The following is a 21,162-nucleotide window of genomic DNA, read 5'->3' on the forward strand; positions in this document are numbered from 1 at the left end:
CAGAAAGTGGCCAGTGGCTGGACATCAATACCAATTTTTCCTTGTAACCCTGATGTAATACTTTTAAGTTGCTCATTTCTGTTAGAGTAGCCCATGTAAAATTTGAGATAATTATCTATGCTGAAGCAAAAAAAAAAAACTTGGTTACACTGTAACAGGGAAAAATGCACAGCATAAATTTAAATATAAGTATAATGCCATTGTATAAACACAAACCATCAGGTTTTACAGAGCACAAATTTGTAAGTACAGACGTGAAGCCAAGCAGTTGGCTGCAAAGGGAACATTATGACCATGTCCTGCAGATAAGCTGCATACTATCATTTATTTTCTGGAACTTTTCTTTCTGTTTTAGATTCTGGTGGTGATATTGATATTGTGGTTGCATCAGACAAAGAAATTAAAATAAGCCCAGTTAGAGAAGCTTTCCAGGCAGTTTTTGGCAAAGCTACTGTTACGTAAGTCTGTTGTGCAGTTTTTGTGCTGTTGTCTCCTTTAACATAGGCACGGAACAGAATGAAAAAATAAAGTTGTGGTAAAGTATTCTATGGAATCTCTTTACTCATATCTGTATGCATAAGTTTTTATGTATGTTTATCACATATTTTAAAGATCGTATTTTGTAGGGGACTACCAGCACAAGCAGTAACTGTTGCTGCACAACCAGTTGGTTATGGCTCGGCATTCAAAGCAGCAGAAGAAAGGATACACTCAGTTCGTACAAGTGGTAAAGTTCATGAGAACCAACCTGTAGTTGCTGTGGAAAATTTTATTGTGGAGGCTGCTGAAGGACAGTGAGTAACTGTTACATACTAGCTCTGTGTTTGTGCATGAGTTAGTGCCAAACAGCAACTTTGTCTGATTCTGCTGTTTATTGCTGAAATGTAGATTCTCATTGCCGCACGGGGTTGCCGTGCGGTCTGAGGTGCCTTGTAACGGTCCGCGTGGCTCCCCCGTCGGAGGTTCGAGTCCTCTCTCGGGCATGGATGTGTGTGTTGTCCGTAGCTTAAGTTAGTTTAAGCTAGATTAAGTAGTGTGTAAGCTTAGGGACCAGTGACCTAAGTGGTTTGGGCCCATAAGATCTTACCACAAATTTACAATTTTACATTCACAGTCTAAACTTTATAACAAGAGTACTACGTAGGATGTACAGAGTTTGGTTTCAAGCTCCATTCCCCATGGTTTTAAATCCCTACCTGCTTTTTCTGATGTAATGGTCTTTTTGAGAAATGCTATTGAGAAAATTTACAGAACCGGCATTTGAAACTTGACTGCCAAACGATTCTATTGTGACCAACATACATTGCATGTAAGGACCCCGAAGATGAGAGAAATTAGGGCTCATATGGAGGCCTACAGACAGTTGTTCTTCCCGTGCTGTATTTGCGAGTGGAACGGGAAGGGAAGGAAAGTGAAGGGAAGTGAAGTGACAAGTAGAGGTGCAGGGTAACCTCCGCTACATGCTGTACATTGGCTTGTGGAGTATCTATGTAGATATAGATTTTGTAGCTTCCCAGAGAGATACCAGGATAGTTCCCTCAGAAGGCCCTGAACGATATCTTGCTGGATCCTTGCTTAATGCAAGCTAGTTCCCAGTCTCTAATGAACTGAATACTGATGAGACATTAAACTCAACCTTCTTGATGCTCACTGGTGGAAAAAGACCAAAGCCTAATGGAGGAAGGTTGGGGTGGTTTAGTGGTTCACGACACACAATTCCTCCTTATGTCATCAGAAAGTATTGTTTTCATACAGTTAAGACATTGTAGTAATGAAAAAATCAAGCACTTCTTAGAGACGCTGATCAGATTTCTTTCAAAATAGTGGGCAGTGTAGCAAAGGAATAACTGAGGGAACCACATTGTCATTACTTCGCATTGATTTTCCTGCAAAGTAGAGACCATAATACTTCTGTCAGGGAAAACTAATTGTCATTGTCTTCTTCCTTTAACCTACTCTGTTGTTCTGTGTATTGTATATTCATAAGTTGTAGCATATTTGTTTCACTTTGATTCATGTGCTGGTCTGCATAAAAAAAGAAGAGCGTTGATCAGTCAATATACTGGATTGTGCTGATTTTGAACCGAATACATCTCAAACTGTTCAAGTCCACAAGTATATGAGGTGTCAGGAGAAAGAGTGTACTCATAAGGATGCATACAAAAAAAAGTAGCAAACGGAGGTATTACAGATTGCAGCATAGTGACATCAGGTGATCAGTTACTAATGAAGCAGACTCTTCTCTCCAGTTTCATGTCATCAAATGTGACATTTCTTCCTTTCATCATCATCCCCTTTCTTTCTTCTACTGCAAAACACAATATACAAAGTTGGTATGCTCCAAAGACCCTGAAGTATCAGGATTTTATTAATGGCAGGTGCTTAGTCCACCTAATTTTAATTTTGTGATCAGCCAACCACATTTATGTAGTGTAATATTGTAGTCTTGTCTCCATTGACATCTGTATTCACTTATATCTAATGTTTCAAGAACTGCCATACTTGGCATTCTTAATGTGATACTGAAGACAAAGATGTTGAGCACTCTGAAACATCTGCCTGTCCACATACATAAGTAAAAACAAAGCCCTGTGATCTGAACTCAAAGGTGGTTTGATCACTATATAAGCATGTCCTGTTGGAGGTGATACACTCTTTCTTTCCTCTGACTTTTGCACTGATTCACCCAGCAAGTTTAGCATCAACTCCAGACAAAGGTGGAGTTTGGTGAGATATTTCAAGTACACACATAAATTAATGTATTTATGAGCGTAAGATGACCCTGAATACACAGTTATCCCCTTTCTTCTTTCAGAGATTCCTTGAGAAAATTTTATTTTCACCATATTCTGACTGATCAAAATTACAAACTGTTCTATTCATACGAAATAGCTGCATAAAAAATATTAACAATACACCTATTCTAAACTTACGCCATTTACCGATTGTTTCTACCAGAAGAAATAAAGCAAACAAAAAATGGTGTACTTTAACTTTTATCTTCAGTTCCCTTTTCTGCTTACTATCTAAGCCAGTCATCTGTGGTATCAGTAATTTGGTTACAGCGGTACCTAATAGCACAACTGAAATTGCTGTGAGAAAACAGGCATCATTAAAATTTACAATTTTGGTTGGCACAAATATTTTGCTGCTTCTTCTGATTATGTTGCAATGTCCGAGGTTGTAGTTACTGTGATGCTGGAGAACATAACTGTTTTCTCTGAATACATAGCAAATTTTTCATCTTTATGGATGTGAGAATGTGACAGTGTTCCGTCACTCTTGTTTCCAAACAGATAGCCTGTCTGTTACTCCCACATTGTCTGCTTAGAACCAGCAATTGACGCACCTCTTTTTGTTTGTCCATAGTTTTTCCCAATGAATATGCTGCTTGAAAGTCTCTCGAGCATGCAGCCAGATTGATTGGTCATTGTGGAACAAATTTTCAATGCATAATGTGCGAACACCACCCAGTTTTGTTCCTATCATACCTCATGGCGAGCATTGACAACGTTACTCCATAAAACACACAAGTACACCACTGACTCCTATCTAGACTTTTACTGTCTCCTGCAGAAATTTGTATTAATGTTGAGTATATGCCCAGTTTTAAAATTGGTTCAATTCCAGCTACAAATGGATCCAGGCAAAAAGCCGAAATATGCTGTATGCATTCCTGTAGTTGGCAACATGATGAAATTCACTGTTCGCTTACCAGTGTCCCTACCCAAATTTGCCCTATTTCTCAGCCAAACTGGTGTCAAGTGTTCCCCTTCCAACCTTTCAGAATTTTTCAAGATAACTCTGTATGTAATCTCAGTTACCAAAGCTTCATCCGTAAATGTAAGGCAACAACTGTTTTAATCTCTTACACAATGTAAAAGTATTGACCTCAGCAGCAGTAGTTCAATTTGTGGATGTAGGGTGATCCTGTATTGTTCAAGTGATGAGTTGTGGAAGAAACCTCATCTTATAATTGAGTAAATACTGTATTGTCAGGTGTGAAATACCGGTAAATGACAAAGGACAGAAAAAAAATCATAAGACCAACTGCGGATTGAACACTGGACTTTGAATTCATAATCAGATACTTATCCACTGAGCTGCCAGGATACAAGTCCATGCATCTACTGCTGACAGAATTTTAATTTATGGTGTTAACATTTGATATTTTCGCTGCTCTCTCTTCACTTTCTTTGAATGCTACAGGTGAGAGCTTTCAGGATTTGTTGGCATCATTGTAAATGGTTTATGAAAAACAAACTAACATAAATGCATTTTTTTTATTTTCACTGTCAGTAGTATTCCTTTTAGTCCATTGCCCAACCAACTTGATTTTTTGGGGAATTGATTAGATGCTGATTAAATAGAAATCCATTTGCCAGCATTGGCTTGGATATTTGTTTTGTCAGGCTACATTCCCAAGGTGGGACCGCCTTCCACAACTAAGTCTTCACGAAGGATAAATTTCATCTCCTAAAGCTGTATTTATTAGTATTGGTTTTCACAAATTACTATTTGTCGGCTGATCTTCATGTGTTGTAATAGAAAGTGTAAATCAGTTGGGATCCACAAACTTCTTCTGTCGTACAAACCCAGGGTGTATCCTCTTGATCTGCATGTACTAACACTTGGAAGATAGTTTAAACTTGGAACTGCAGCACAATCTTCAGCAAAATTGTCTATACTGGGTTAATGCAACAGTCAGTCTTTTGTCTGTCAGTGAAGCATGTCACATTCTGTCAGCCTAACAGTCAAATTGCAGGCAGTGGTTGTAGAGGTTCACATCACTGGAGATAAAAGTATGTTCCAATTAATTGCTGAAACTGCTTGACAGTGAGGCATTGATAAGACTAATGAACTGTATTGTACTATTGAAATTATTTTTTGTTTGTTGTTTTGTAAGATACTTTTAGCCAGTCAAGATGAGTTATAAGCTCTGATTTTGCAGCTTGGATATAAATTAATAATTATGGTGTTAACTCTTTGGGAGTACTTCTCTCTCTCTCTCTCTCTCTCTCTCTCTCTCTCTCTCTCTGTTCCTTTCTCTCTCTCTCTCTCTCTCTCTCTCTCTCTCTCTCTCTCTCTCTCTCTCTGTGTTCCTTTCTCTCTCTCTCTCTCTCTCTCTCTCTGTTCCTTATAGGTGATTTAAAAGCAGGTTGAGAAACTGTGAAACACCAATTTTAGCACATCAAAAGGCCCCTATTTCTCTATTAATTGTGCAGTTTTCTCTCTTGCCATCATTGTGATTACTCTGTAGGAAATAAAGACAACATACACTCCAGTGAATACTTCCCTGTAGGGCAAATTAGATGCTCTGCACAAGTGGTTGGTTGTGTCAGAAAACTGAAACGATGTTAAGGACTGGGTAGATAACGTCGTTAAGATATAATTGCATGAGTTTTTATCAGCTGTGCAACATCTACTGTATGAAAGCCAGTGATTTTTGTGAAAAGTAGTACCTTATATTTAAACTACCATAGGGACAGTGAAGTGCTTGAAGTCACAGCAGATGAGAGAGCCCGAATCATCCACAGGAACTTTTACAAGACAGGGCTTCCGAGTCAAATTCCAAAATTACAGATCTAGAGAGAAACCAATAAAATTCAAAGCATAGGAAAATATCCGGGCTCATGGTGGGATCAGTAATAGAGTTTTTTGAACCAGTGAAGCATGAATGGGCAATTATCATATCATTATGCTTATCAGCTCTACAAGAGACTAGATGCACAAATGGCTTAAAAGGTAAAATCAGTTAAAGGTCAAAATCATAGTCCTAGTCTGACACATATGTGTTAACTGTTTTCAAGCCTTGTATGTTTTGCTTCCCTACCACACTTCTGTTGTTTCCTTTCTTCAAATCCCTGTTTTAATGAGCCTTTTCCATTTTCTGTCGTTCCTTTAATTTAGACATCTCATTCTCTTCCTTGTTACTTATCTCCAGATCAAACTTAAAGCCAAATGCTTCAATATTTTACCTCTTTTAGTATTCTTGGCAGCTGTTATTTAATGTATTTCTACTAAATATAACCAAGTTAAATGTTTTTTTCCTATGAAGTGTAAACATGCAACAAAACTGCATTACATTGTTTTTAGATTTGTTATTTCATTCTTTTCAGGTGGTACGACTTAGGCTTGCTAACATTGGATGACCCTGGTCACAAAATAACTCTACACACTTTTACTGGAACAACACCTGTACCATCCACTGTTGTGGATTTAGCAAGGGATGACACACCTTCTGATTATCCTCTGCTGAGTTCGGGCTATGCTGTGACTATTGGAAGCCTGATGGCCAGCAATTTGGAGGTAAATATAATCATTTGGAGTGTGTGTATTGTACTATTGAAATTATTTTTTGTTTGTTGTTTTTGTAAGATACTTTTAGCCAGTCAAGATGAGTTATAAGCTCTGATTTTGCAGCTTGGATATAAATTAATAATTATGGTGTTAACTTTGGAAGTTCTCTCTCTCTCTCTCTCTCTCTCTCTCTCTCTCTCTCTCTCTCTCTCTCTGTTGCTGTCTTCTCAAACCATTTTGAGGAGAAAATTCTGTCTGAAGGAGTTGTTTCAATTACTGTTGTCTTTGCTGTGTAATTGATTATCTAATTTTAATAAGCTAAGCTGTTCTGTGCCCTTGTTATTTTCTGCTGTTCTTTCAGTCCTACATAAATTATTATTGGAGGAATAAAGCTTTAACATTCAGGAAAAAACCTATAGCATCTTATTGATATGAAGCTAACTTGAATGTAAGGTCCCTCAAGACATTTATTTTATAAACCATCTCAGGGGTTCGCATACAGTTAGATTGCTGTAGTCCTGTGAAGCTCTCGTACAATCTCCTATTGAATATGATGCCTGCAGCATAAGATATAAGTAGATAAGCCCAACTAAAAATAGGAGTAAGGTCTGTCGTGAGAGACTTAAATTGACTATGTGCATCTTGACTTGGTTTTGAAACCAAAAAATTTGTAAGGCACTACTTGAGGTAGTCATTAAGTTTTAATCATCACCTCAAAAATTGATTTGGTATCTCCCTGTACGCACATGTCTGCAGTGCTACACAGAAAAGTTCCTGTAACATAGTAACATACCTCCCCAAGGGAGCTCGCCAGTCTTTGGCAGGTTCGTGCTTGGCTACCCCAGGGCCCCAGCCTTTGCAGCATCTTTTCCCTTCCGTGCTGCACATCTATTCTCTTGCTGTTCTTTTTCCTCTCCCTTGTGGAACAGGTCCGGACTGTTTTTGGAAATGTATTCTACATTTTCAGTAGTCAATATCATAGTACTCTCCACTGTTTTTCGTTTCCTTTTTCTTTCTTAGTTCACCTTCTCCTGTCCTTCGTCCACTTTGGTGTTTGAGTTTCCTCTTTTACTTCTTCCTCACTGTGCACTCCTGAAGGCCAGCTTACACATCTGACATTTAATAGGTGACTGGGTAACGCGTAATTCATAGCCCCGGGTCGACAGTAGGGTTCGCACGTATCCCCTGGTACAGACCAGGATGGGGGAGGGGTGATTGCCTGAGCTGCTACCTTCCCAAATTGCTGTTTGGTCCCTCTGTCAGGTGTTCAAGTGGTGTGACCTGAGTCGTGAACCATCACCTAAAGTGGGTGAGGCCCCTCCGAGGGGGGAACCGCAGTGGGAAGGACGCTGTCAGTCATGGGGTATTTTCATGCAATGAACCAATCATCATCATCGCAGTCAACATCTACCGAACTTAAATAGAATGAAGCTCAAGATTCAAAGACCAACCCAGCTGCACTACAGTTCCTCTTAGAATGACGTACTGAAGACAGTCAGTCCTTCACAACGGCAAATCCATTTCTTATTCAGAAAGGGCAATGGCACTTTACTTTTGGAGACTACTTCTGAGTCTCAAGCACAACAACTCCTGGCAGCATCTCTTCTCTACAGTTATCCTGTTCATGTAGAGGCCCACAGAACTCTGAATTCTTCCCATGGCGTTACTTACACTAGGCTGCTCGATGGTCTGACAGAGGCATAAATCCGAACTTACCTCTCTGCTCAGGGTATCATTGCAGTCCACCAGGTGATGAAAAAGGTAGATGCATCCTTAGTGCCCACACACACTCTTTTTCTCACTTTTGATGGAGTGGTGCTTCTGTCCCAGATCAAAGCGGGTTATGAAGTTATCACAATCCAACCGTACATTCATAACCTGATGCGCTGCTACCAGTGTCATCGTTTCAACCACACTTGAGTGTCCTGTCGATATCCGGCCAAATGTGTAACCTGTGGTAGGGATGCTCAACTGCAATGGTAACCATGCTGCCTCCTCTCAAGATAGTTCCATGTATCGCGATGAGTGGGCTGTCCAGTAAATCTGGGTAGATGAAAAAGTGCCTTGCTCGCTAGCTTGGAAGTCACAGCCAAGTTGGTCCTGCAGAAATTCATCAACAGTTTTTTGAAGTTTATGGTGCAGGTGTAATGAATGATGGAATTGTGCGTAAACTGTATAGGCTGTTTCATGAAGGAAGGACAAATGTTCATGATGAAGAACGATCTGTACGGTCTATTGTCAGGACTGAAGACTTGATATGAAAAGTTGATGAGGCAATTCAATAGTTTTTCTCATTGCTACAGTCAAACTTCACTACAGAAAATGTGTGTGTGAGATGGGTGCCGAGAATGTTGACTGAAGAACACAAAACAATGCGAATAGCATGTTCTTTGTCTGTTTTGGAGTGCTATCATAAGGATGGTAACAAGTTCTTGAGTCATATTGAGACAGGTGATCACACGTGATTGCATACTACACCCAATCCAGTGAATGGCGTCACTCAAATTCCTTGATGAAACCACGAAAATTCAAACAAGACCTTCAACACAGAAAATCATGGTCACAATTTTTTTGGACTGGAAAGGCATTCTTCTGTTAGACTTTTTGCGAAGAGGAATGATGACAAATGCTGAGACGTAAATGGAATGAAATGATCATTGGCATTCATGGCTGGGAGACCCCCTCTGGGAAGTTCGGCCACTGAGTTGCAAGTCTTATTTCAGGTGATAACACATTGGGTGACTTGTGTGTCGATGAGGACAACACAATACCCAGTCCATGAGTGGAGGAAATCTCCAACCCGGCTGGGAACCGAACGGGGGCCTGCTGCATGGTAGACAAACACATTACTACTCAGCTAAGCAAGTGAACTGCTGAGAGGTACTTTGAAACATTATTAAAACTTAGGCGTGCCATTCAAAATCACTGGTGGGGATTGCTCTCTAGCGGCAGCGTTCTGCTTCATGACAATGCTCGGTCACACGTTGCGGCAAGAACAAAGATGCAACTGAATAAGTTTTATTGGGAATTACGGGCTCATCCACCATACAGTTGTGACTTAGCACCATCAGACTTTCATCTGTTTCCAAAACTTCAGGAATTTCTTGGTGGAAAGCGCTTGGAAACTGATGATGTCTTCAAAGAAACTGTTACTAACTGTTAAACATGTCAGGCAGCAGAGTTCTTTGATGCTAGACCAATGTTTAAATGTTCCATTGACTGTGTTGAAGAAATGTGCATATTGTAGTTTGTGATACAATTTATGCTTGTAAATAAAGTTTCTCTAACTCCATTACAGGTCTGTTCTTACATTAAAAATGGCCCTCGTATTTCCACATAAAGATGAGAAAATCTGTAAAACCCCCAGCCTGAACATTCTAAAAGTTGCAGGGTATGTTAGTTGGTCATTGTACTTGTGGAAGGCACTATTAGAGTCACCAATATTTGGTGATGCACAATTTGAGAATACTCTCAAGGTTAAAAAAAATTAAATGGTTTGCTGATTTTGAGTAAACGTAACGCAAAACAAGCATATGTTAGTCAAAATAATTATTTTGTAGCCTTATAGGTGAGTGAGAAAACAACTGTTCATTTTCCTCAAACATGTTATAAAAAAATTAACTATAGAAAATACTTTGTGCATACATTTTTCTGTTTCTGATATTCTCAATTTTTATTGTCTCCTGTCATGACTTTATTTCGGTATGACATTCTACGAATTAAAATAGCCTATCCTGTAACAATCAATACTGCAGTGCTGAAAAGAGTTCATTTGTTTCTTTTCCCCCCCCCCACTCTCCTCCTCATTGAACTTTTACAGCTGAGCTGAATTTGTACAAGGACAAAGACAATCCAACAAGAACTGTACTTCAGAAATGGGGACTGCACACTGATCTGTTGACAATGGCTATTTGAAAGAATTTGCCGGACCATGGGGTGTCATAAAGGAAACAGTTACATCTTGGAGCTCATATGGGTCACTAATTATTTGTCCCACCCACCATTGATTGTCGAAGTTCATATTCGTGAAGAGAAACACTATGTTTCACAAAGTGCCTAGCATCCAGCACACATTCATCTATTGATTCTTCATATGATTTTGAAAAGCACCCCTGTTCGTTTTTTAAAATTTCTGAACACATTCTAAGTTGATATCTGAACGAATCATACATTGATTTTTGAATGCGTTCGTAGTGTATGTGAAGTGTCTGCCAGGAGAATCTCTGTCACATATAGAAATAAAAAAAACTTTTCTGCAGACAAAAGGGGATGGAGCTATATAAAAAGAGCTGATCTGAATAAACCCAAACGGGTAAATGCCAATCACTGTTTGTTTATGTGGTTGATTGGATGTGCAAACTCCAATTTATATATAAATTTGGAATTGTCGTATTCTTCCATGTGGGATTTCACTGTTCTTTCTTCTTCCTCATTCTAACAAACACTCTTATCATTACTAATTCTGTAACTATTCTGGTCATTATCAGTACTTATTCTCCGGTTAACTTCACTAACCCTGCCAGAATCACCATTTTAGTTATTCTGCGTTTATTCTCCGGTTAGGCATTATTACGTGTTCCTACATTGCTTTTTCCGCACTATTCTGACAATAGTATTGAGTGGCTGCTAATCAAGGACTGTACAACTGTCCCTTAGTAGTGTAGCGATCTGGCAAAAATTTTCTCTCAAAATTTCATTTTTTTGGAGACACCAAGAAGATAATGTAACCTTTTTTACCTGTTATTGCTGTTAGTTGTTCATTTCCACACTGGTAGTTCGAATGTATGAATTTTGCTAATAATTATAACAGTGTTTATCATTCGCACATCCAATCAACCACATAAACAAACAGTGATTGGCATTCACCTGTTTGGGTTTATTTGGCTCAACTCTTATCGTTTAGCCCCGTCTCCTTTTGTCTGCAGAAAACTTTTTTATTTCTAGATATGACAGGGATTCTCCTGGCAGAGACATCACATACACTATGAACACATTTAAAAATCAACTTATGATTATTTCATATATCAACTTAGAATGTGTTCAGAAATTTTCAAAAGCAAACAGCAGTGCATTTCAGAATCATATGAAGAAACAATAGACGAATGTGCATTCGATGCTAGGCACTTTGTGCGACATGGTTTTTTTCTTCAACAATATGAATTTTGCACCCCCTGAAATTGCCACTCGGGGCAGATACCCCAGTTTGTTGTGAACAACTAAATTTCGTGTGTGGATGACAATCAGTGGTGGGTGGGACAAATAATTAGTGTCCCACATGAGCTGCAAGATGTAACTGTCTACTTTACCTCATAGTCCAGCAAATTCTTTCAAAATGGCCGTTGTCAACAGATCAGTATGCAGTTCCCGTTTTTGAAGTATAGCTCTTGTTGGATTGTCTTTGTCCATGTACAAATTCTGCTCAGCTATAAAAATTCAATGAGGAGTAGATTGTTGTTGTTGTTGTTGTTGTGGTCTTCAGTCCTGAGACTGGTTTGATGCAGCTCTCCATGCTACTCTATCCTGTGCAAGCCTCTTCATCTCCCAGTACCTACTGCAACCCACATCCTTCTGAATCTGCTTAGTGTATTCATCTCTTGGTCTCCCCCTACGATTTTTACCATCCACGCTGCCCTCCAATACTAAATTGGTGATCCCTTGATGCCTCAGAACATGTCCTACCAACCGATCCCTTCTTCTGGTCAAGTTGTGCCACAAACTTCTTTTCTCCCCAGTCCTATTCAATACTTCCTCATTAGTTATGTGATCTACCCATCTAATCTTCAGCATTCTTGTGTAGCACCACATTTCAAAAGCTTCTATTCTCTTCTTGTCCAAACTATTTACCGTCCATGTTTCACTTCCATACATGGCTACACTCCATACGAATACTTTCAGAAATAACTTCCTGACACTTAAATCTATACTCGATGTTAACATATTTCTCTTCTTCAGAAACGCTTTCCTTGCCATTGCCAGTCTACATTTTATATCCTCTCTACTTCGTCCATCATCAGTTATTTTGCTCCCCAAATAGCAAAACTCCTTTACTACTTTAAGTGTCTCATATCCTAATCTAATACCCTCAGCATCACCCGACTTAACTTGACTACATTCCATTATCCTCGTTTTGCTTTTGTTGATGTTCATCTTATATCCTCCCTTCAAGACACCATCCATTCCGTTCAACTGCTCTTCCAAGTCCTTTGCTGTCTCTGACAGAATTACAATGTCATCGGCGAACCTCAAAGTTTTTATTTCTTCTCCATGGATTTTAATACCTACTCCAAATTTTTCTTTTGTTTCCTTTACTGCTTGCTCAATATAGAGATTGAATAACATCGGGGAGAGGCTACAACCCTGTCTTACTCCCTTCCCAACCACTGCTTCCCTTTCATGTCCCTCAACTCTTATAACTGCCATCTGTTTTCTGTACAAATTGTAAATAGCCTTTCGCTCCCTGTATTTTACCCCTGCCACCTTTAGAATTTGAAAGAGAGTATTCCAGTCAACATTGTCAAAAGCTTTCTCTAAGTCTACAAATGCTAGAAACGTAGGTTTGCCTTTTCTTAATCTTTCTTCTAAGATAAGTCGTAAGGTCAGTATTGCCTCACGTGTTCCAGTATTTCTACGGAATCCAAACTGATCTTCCCCGAGGTCGGCTTCTACTAGTTTTTCCATTCGTCTGTAAAGAATTCGCGTTAGTACTTTGCAGCTGTGGCTTATTAAACTGATTGTTCGGTAATTTTCACATCTGTCAACACCTGCTTTCTTTGGGATTGGAATTATGATATTCCTCTTGAAGTCTGAGGGTATTTCGCCTGTTTCATACATCTTGCTCACCAGATGGTAGAGTTTTGTCAGGACTGGCTCTCCCAAGGCCGTCAGTAGTTCCAATGGAATGTTGTCTACTCCGGGGGCCTTGTTTCGACTCAGGTCCTTCAGTGCTCTGTCAAACTCTTCACGCAGTATCGTATCTCCCATTTCATCTTCATCTACATCCTCTTCCATTTCCATAATATTGTCCTCAAGTGCATCGCCCTTGTATAGACCCTCTATATACTCCTTCCACCTTTCTGCTTTCCCTTCTTTGCTTAGAACTGGGTTTCCATCTGAGCTCTTGATGTTCATACATGTGGTTCTCTTATCTCCAAAAGTCTCTTTAATTTTCCTGTAGGCAGTATCTATCTTACCCCTAGTGAGATAAGCCTCTACATCCTTACATTTGTCCTCTAGCCATCCCTGCTTAGCAATTTTGCACTTCCTGTCGATCTCATTTTTGAGACGTTTGTATTCCTTTTTGCCTGCTTCATTTACTGCCTTTTTATATTTTCTCCTTTCATCAATTAAATTCAATATTTCTTCTGTTACCCAAGGATTTCTACTAACCCTCTTCTTTTTACCTACTTGATCGTCTGCTGCCTTCACTACTTCATCCCTCAGAGCTACCCATTCTTCTTCTACTGTATTTCTTTCCCCCATTCCTTTGAATTGTTCCCTTATGCTCTCCCTGAAACTCTGTACAACCTCTGGTTCTTTCAGTTTATCCAGGTCCCATCTCCTTAAATTCTCACCTTTTTGCAGTTTCTTCAGTTTTAATCTACAGGTCATAACCAATTGATTGTGGTCAGAGTCCACATCTGCCCCTGGAAATGTCTTACAATTTAAAACCTGGTTCCTGAATCTCTGTCTTACCATTATATAATCTATCTGATACCTTTTAGTATCTCCAGGGTTCTTCCATGTATACAACCTTCTATCATGATTCTTAAACCAAGTGTTAGCTATGATTAAGTTGTGCTCTGTGCAAAATTCTATCAGGCGGCTTCCTCTTTCATTTCTTAGCCCCAATCCATATTCACCTACTACGTTTCCTTCTCTCCCTTTTCCTACACTCGAATTCCAGTCACCCTTCACTATCTGAATAATTTCTTTTATTTCATCATACATTTCTTCAGTTTCTTCGTCATCTGCAGAGCTAGTTGGCATATAAACTTGTACTACTGTAGTAGGTGTGGGCTTCGTATCTATCTTGGCCACAATAATGCGTTCACTATGCTGTTTGTAGTAGCTTACCCGCATTCCTATTTTCCTATTCATTATTAAACCTACTCCTGCATTACCCCGATTTGACTTTGTGTTTATAACCCTGTAGTCACCTGACCAGAAGTCTTGTTCCTCCTGCCACCGAACTTCACTAATTCCCACTATATCTAACTTTAACCTATCCATTTCCCTTTTTAAATTTTCTAACCTACCTGCCCGATTAAGGGATCTGACATTCCACGCTCCGATCCGTAGAACGCCAGTTTTCTTTCTCCTGATAACGACATCCTCTTGAGTAGTCCCCGCCCGGAGATCCGAATGGGGGACTATTTTACCTCCGGAATATTTTACCCAAGAGGACGCCATCATCATTTAATCATACAGTAAAGCTGCATGCCCTCGGGAAAAATTACGGCCGTAGTTTCCCCTTGCTTTCAGCCGTTCGCAGTACCAGCACAGCAAGGCCGTTTTGGAGTAGATAGAAGGAAGAAAAGAAAATGAACACTTTTCAGCAGTGCTGTGTTGTGTGTGTGAATTCCTAAGAGACCAAACTGCTGTTGCCATTGATCCCTAGACTTACACACTGCTTACACTAACTTACGCTAAGAACACACACACACACACACACACACACACACACACACACACACACACGCACGAGGGAGGACTCGAACCTCCAGTGGGTGGACCACGCAATCCGTGACGTGGTGCCTTGAACTGTGCGGCCATTTTGACGAAGATATACCAGTTATGCATTACGTTTACTCAAAATCGGTTTAATTTTTTTTTTTTTATTAAAACCTTGAGAGTAGCTAGGTCTAACATAAAAAAATTCTCAAATTTTGCATCACCAAATATTGCGCACTGTAATAGTGCCTTCCATAAGTACAATGACCAGCTAATATATCATGTAATTTTAATATTCAGGATGAAGCTTTTAGTAAAAACTTACAAAGAATCAAAAAATTTCACATTTCCTCATCTTTATGTATAAATGTGAGGGGTCATCTTTACAGTAAGAACAGATCTGTAATGGAGTTAGAGAAACTTTATTTATGAGCGTAAATTGTATCACAAACTACAATAAGCACATTTTTTCAACATAGTTGCGGGAACATTTAAACACTGGTCAAGTCGTGGCACCAGCTTTTGGGTCCCAGCATCAAAGAACTCTGCCACCTGACTTTTAAACAGTTAGTAACAGTTTCTCAGTTTCTTTCAACGTCATCAGTTTCCAAGTGCTTTCCACCAAGAAATTCCTTATGTTTTGGAAACAGATGAAAGTCTGATGGTGCTAAGTCAAGGCTGTATGGTGGATGAGCCCATAATTCCCAATAAAACTTGTTCAGTTGCATCTTTGTTCTTGCTGCAACATGAGACCGAGGATTGTCGTGAAGCAGAACGATACCGCTAGAGAGTGATCCCCACCAGTGAATTTGAATATCGTGCCTAAGCTTTAATAATGTTTCACAGTACCTATCAGCAATCCGCTTGCTTAGCTGAGTGGTAACATGTTTGCCTACCATGCAGCAAGCCTGGGTTTGGTTCCCGGCCGGGTTGGAGATTTTCTCAATTCATGGACTGGGTTTTGTGTTATTGTCACCGACACACAAGTTGCTCAACGTGGGGTTACCTGAAGAAAGACTTGCAACTTGGCAGCCGAACTTCCCGGATGGGATCTCCTGGTCCTGAATGCCACACGATCATTTTTTTCCATTTACGTCTCAGCATTTGTTGTCATTCGTCTTGGCAAAAAGTCTAACAGAAGAATGCCTTTCCAGCCCAAAATAACCGTGACCATGATTTTCCATGTTGAAGGTCTAGTTTGAATTTTCGTGGTTTCATCAAGGAATTTGAGTGATGCCATTCACTGGATTGAGTGTAGTGTGCAATCACTTGTGATCACCTGTCTCAATATGACTCAAGAACTTGTTATCATCCTTATGATAGCACTCCAAAACAGGCAAAGAACATGCCATTCGCATTGTTTTGTGTTCTTCAGTCAACATTTTCAGCACCCATCCCTCACACAATTTTTGTAATGAAGTTTGACCGTAACAGTGTGAAAAACTACTGATCTTGAAATAGTCAATAGTGAAGCACTTGTTTTGGTGAATTGCCCTTCCTTCATTAAATAGCCTAGACCATTTATGCACAGTTCCATCATTCATTACACCTGCACCGTAACCTTCAACAAGCTGCTGGTGAATTTCAGCAGGACAAACATGTTTTGCATGTAAGAACTGAATAACTGAGCCCACTTCACAATTGCCAGGATTACTGATTGACATGGCAACAAATGAAACTGTTTAACCTTATAACCAACACCGAAAGAGGTGTGAAATGTAATTGTGTCATACTGAGACACTGGCCAAGAGTGGCTGGCCATGAACAGATTTCAGGGGACAGAATGTGCGGACATGTTCGCTGTTGGTTCTTCCTTTAAAAATTATCCTCGTTTTTTTGACAGTTCAGGAATTTCAGGCATTAATATCATAGCTGATAGTTAGCAATCTTTTGACTTTATCATTTCTCAAGACAGTGAACATCAATTTTCAAAATATAATTTTGAAGTTTGCTAAAAGTTACAAATTTTTGTAGTTTATTGTTTTGGAATTAAAGATGGAAAAAAGCTCAGAAGCGTGTATGTGTTAATCATGTCTGATAGTATTGTGAACAAGGCTTTTATTAAAAACAATTTCAAGAGCTCTATCACTGATAATTTTTTTAACCTGTATCATTTGAGATGAAGTCGCCTAGCAGCAAATGAAGTATAATAGCTGATGTCTCTAAAGTACATTGCTTTTTACCACACTACTTCGTGTAAATGTACAAGAGGTAACGTTGACAATTGGAGTCAGGCAGGTGGTATATACAGTACACCACTATTGCGGTTCCAGGAATATCTTATCGTAGCCCTTGACTAGTTGATGCTAAATTGCTCTGCCACAGTTAAACATAAATTAAACAATGACTAGAAAGGTATCATCAATTAAATGGCCACAAGGCTTGGTATTTTTCCATAGCAGGCAAAACCTGACTCTTCGGTGTATAAAATACACCAGCACATTTGCTCTAGGGTTAAGTGGATGTGTCTTTGCTATCTGGATGATACAGTCATTTTTTTCCAAAGACGTTTGTCTAAACATCTAGGCTGTCTGATAACTTTGTTGAAGTATTCAGACTGCGGGCCTCTACCTGAATCCAAAAAGCTGCCTCTTCCCGGGGGGAATTCATATTGGGGCACCTAGTGAATGGCAGTGTGAGTCCAAACCGATCCCTAAAAAATAACAGTAGTCACAGATTTTGGACTCCTCAGCACATTCGTGATGTGAGAAGTTTTCTCAGAATGTGCTTGTACTACTGGCACTCAGCAAGAACTTGTGTTCCAAGACGTGCCCCTTGCAAGAACTACTGCAGGGAGATGCCATATTTTCCTGGAACAATTCATTGTTCTTAAGGAAACACTAACATCTTCTCGAGTACTGGCAGTATATGATGTGAATGCCAAGACACAATTTCACACCAGTACTAGTGGTTATGGGATTGATGCAGTTCTAGTACAAATTCAGGAAGGTGTAGCTTATGATTTAATAGTACTCTCAAAATCCAAGAGGAACTTCCCTGCAACCGAGAAAGAGTGATTTGCAATTGTTTCGACCATCATCAACAAGTTTTGGGCGTGTTTATTTGAGAAACCATTCACCGTTTTGATGGACCACCATTCTCTACGCTAGCTGACTAATCTGAAGGCATCAACTGGAGAGAAGGAAACTGACACTTCTAGATGTAAGACAAAACAGTTGAATACAAAAATGGACACAAGCACAAAGATGCCAACTGCCTTTCGAGGAAACTTGTGATGAACATAGCAGCTTGGTATATTAAATGACATTGCTGCTGAACAGAGGGAAGATCCAGTATTTCAGAAGGAACATGACATTTGTTCATGAAGGTGCTTAATCTGGCAATGTATGCTCTCTCCTATTTTAGTTTCCTGGACGTGTTTCGCTTAATAAGTAATATCTTGGTTTTTCAGCTGTCTCACTGTATTGATACTGTCAGTAATACATCTCCTCCTAACCTATGCTGAATTGCCTTTGTATCAGAACACTTAATTTCCAAATACGTTCAGTCCATCTCGGCAAGATAATTTGATCACAGAAATTATTATAAAAAAAGAATAATGAAATCTCATATGTCCAAAACATTATTGTGCATCTGAAATATATTACTACTTTAAATTTTATATTATGCAATTTTTAATTTGTAATTATTTTGTGTACTAAACATGTAAAACAAGTTCTGCAGCACCTACAATCTACTGTACAAATTCCTCTTAGCACAAGCTTTAAGCTGAAATATCTACATGTTGAAATACATTGCATTCTTATGTAAGTATGTAAGAAGTTAATTATAGGAGGATACTGCAAAGAAATCCTGTCAAAAATAAATCACAGTACTTGGGGCAAGATAACCCTGTAGCAGAACACAGCATTGTGGATGTAATCTGTTATTGGTACATTTAATGACATTTCTGCTGAACAGAGGGAAGATCCAGCATTACAGAAGAAACAACACATTTGTTCATGGTGGTGCTTTATTGGTCATACCTGCACTAGTGACCTGCGAAGAAGAGCTACTAGCATGACTGCTTTGAAATATTTCGTGGTTCTTCAAATGGCAGAATATGCCCCTTCTGTTTCGGCTCCTCAATAATATACCGGAAAGAAATATTTGTTCCATCCCCCCCCCCCCCCCCCTTTTGTGGGACCCAGTGAAATATTCTCAGGCTTGAGATTTCCTCTTTGTTGCCATATTGCAAGTATTGTGTTCAATACAGCTCTATGCTATTAACAGCAAATTAGAGATTCAGCCCAAATTAAATAACAGAATTTTCCTCACGTTTCAAGTTGCAGGCTACCTATTTTTCGTATACTATTCGCTTTGACTAGAAGTCACACTCTTGTATATAAAGGAGATTATTGGCCTGTATTGCAAGAGGGCTACAGTATCATGACATCAAAACCTGTTTACATGTACAAGAAATACATTGGAAAATTTCTTAAAATGTGCTCTCATTTCCGATTTCTAGTGCACAACTTCTAATGCCCTCGGCGTTAACATTGTGTTAAAGTACCACTCATTGAGAAGTATATGCCAAAGGAAATAAAATGTGATGAAAACCTGGCATAAAAAAGGGAAAAAAAGAAATCTTTTCCTGTGGCTTATCAGAGGACAGAAATGGTGGAGCTCGTACAGTCTCACAGAAAATAACTTCGAGAAAAGTTATGAGCTGTGGAAATAATAAATGTAGATACGTGTGGGTCCATTGTTGAAGGTGACAACCACTAATGTTGAAAACTCTTGTGATGAACACAAATTTGAGCATGTTATCTTTCTTTTGTGCCCAACATTATATGTGACATATTCCAGTGAAGTGCAAAAAAATATGTGTAATAAAGTGCCTGCAAACTACAATGCGTTCACTCAATTTTGACGAAACTTGTCACACTATACGGAAAGCAGCTATGCCCTAATATGCCATGCAAATAGTTTTGCTAATCTGAGTAGCCTCCTGTCTGTTCTGTGACTTTTATTTCACTCAGAGTTAGAACACAGGAAAAATGTGCCTTGCTCAATTTTTAATACAAACATTTATTCTTTGTATCATAGCTACCTTTATGACTGGTTAGTAACTGAACTTTGCTGCTTTTTCTTACATTTTCAGATCAAATTTTAATGTCTTTCCCACCAAATATTACATTTAGTCTTCCACAGTTGTCATCACACATTTGTTATACTGGGCTTACACTAGTTACTGGTCTTTGCAGGTGCATCACTCAGAGTGGCATCAGGCAGTGAGTGGTGTTTCCAGACGTGACCATTTGCTTTTGGCAGCAAGGGTGCTTGCAGGACTGTACAAGAACAGTGTTGGCAGCATGCTATAGTTTTCTGTGACTAACATATGCGCCTTAATATTATCAGTTCAGAAAAATCACTTTGTAAACCATGTGCTGATTATGTATGAATTCTGAAGTAATGATACAATGAAAAAGTACAGGAAAATTTGGACTGAACATTTTCCTGTGATTTACACTTATTTTCTTATGTGCTCATTTCTTGCCTAAAAATGAAGATATCCCCTTCACAATACAATAGTTACAGATGTGCTTTGATATTAAAAACTGATATAAACAAATAAGCAAAATGTAACATTGGGCTATCTCTCTCTGTACCCCTTTCAGCACATTTATCTTTTTGTTGTGCTCTCCCCACCATGTAATTAAATTTCGTAGTTTATTTTAACATTTTTATATTCTTCAGTTGGGGAAGAAGCAATGTACTGTACTTACTGTGAATGTTTTTAATGCATGTATATATATTACTGTGATTTTATGAAGAATGAAATTTGTAATTTTGAGTCTCAGTAGCTTTAGTTATGTATTAGTATGTAAGAACTGGCTTGTCTGCTGAAGTTTGACTTGACATGAAAGTTTTTTGTCTGTTTATAACTGCAAAGAAGTTGTTTATTATTAATTTTTATTTGACCATGTAATAAATGTGATACTTTTCAACTTTCCCAGTAATAATACTACACTACCTTAACAAATTCCAAGAATTGTAAAACTGCCTTGTATATCTTGGCAGTTCGAATTGTAATATAGGAAATATAATAGAAATCCCCTCTTAGGTCTGTGGTATTTGTGTAATCAGAATTTTAAGAGAAACAATGAAATTGTTTTAGGAATATTGCACTGGAAGTGATTTTCTTGCTAGTAAATGCCAACAATAGTGGTGTACAGTCAGATCTGTGAG

The 21,162-nt window shown here is 38.9% G+C and overlaps 1 protein-coding gene across 1 annotated transcript in view; it reads left to right on the forward strand.

Annotated features, from left to right (window-relative positions):
* Positions 1–20,921, forward strand: part of LOC124616733 (protein PRRC1-like) — a 74,162-nt gene extending 53,241 nt beyond the window's left edge. The window contains exons 4-7 of the mRNA XM_047145098.1: positions 356–458; positions 627–794; positions 6,120–6,309; positions 20,178–20,921. Coding sequence (XP_047001054.1) covers positions 356–458; positions 627–794; positions 6,120–6,309; positions 20,178–20,294 — 578 coding nt within the window. The 3' untranslated portion in view covers positions 20,295–20,921. The remainder of the gene's footprint in view (positions 1–355; positions 459–626; positions 795–6,119; positions 6,310–20,177) is intronic.
* The last annotated feature ends 241 nt before the right edge of the window (positions 20,922–21,162 follow it).

This window comes from Schistocerca americana, chromosome 5, assembly GCF_021461395.2.
Source record: "Schistocerca americana isolate TAMUIC-IGC-003095 chromosome 5, iqSchAmer2.1, whole genome shotgun sequence".
Taxonomy (NCBI): Eukaryota; Metazoa; Arthropoda; class Insecta; order Orthoptera; family Acrididae; genus Schistocerca; species Schistocerca americana.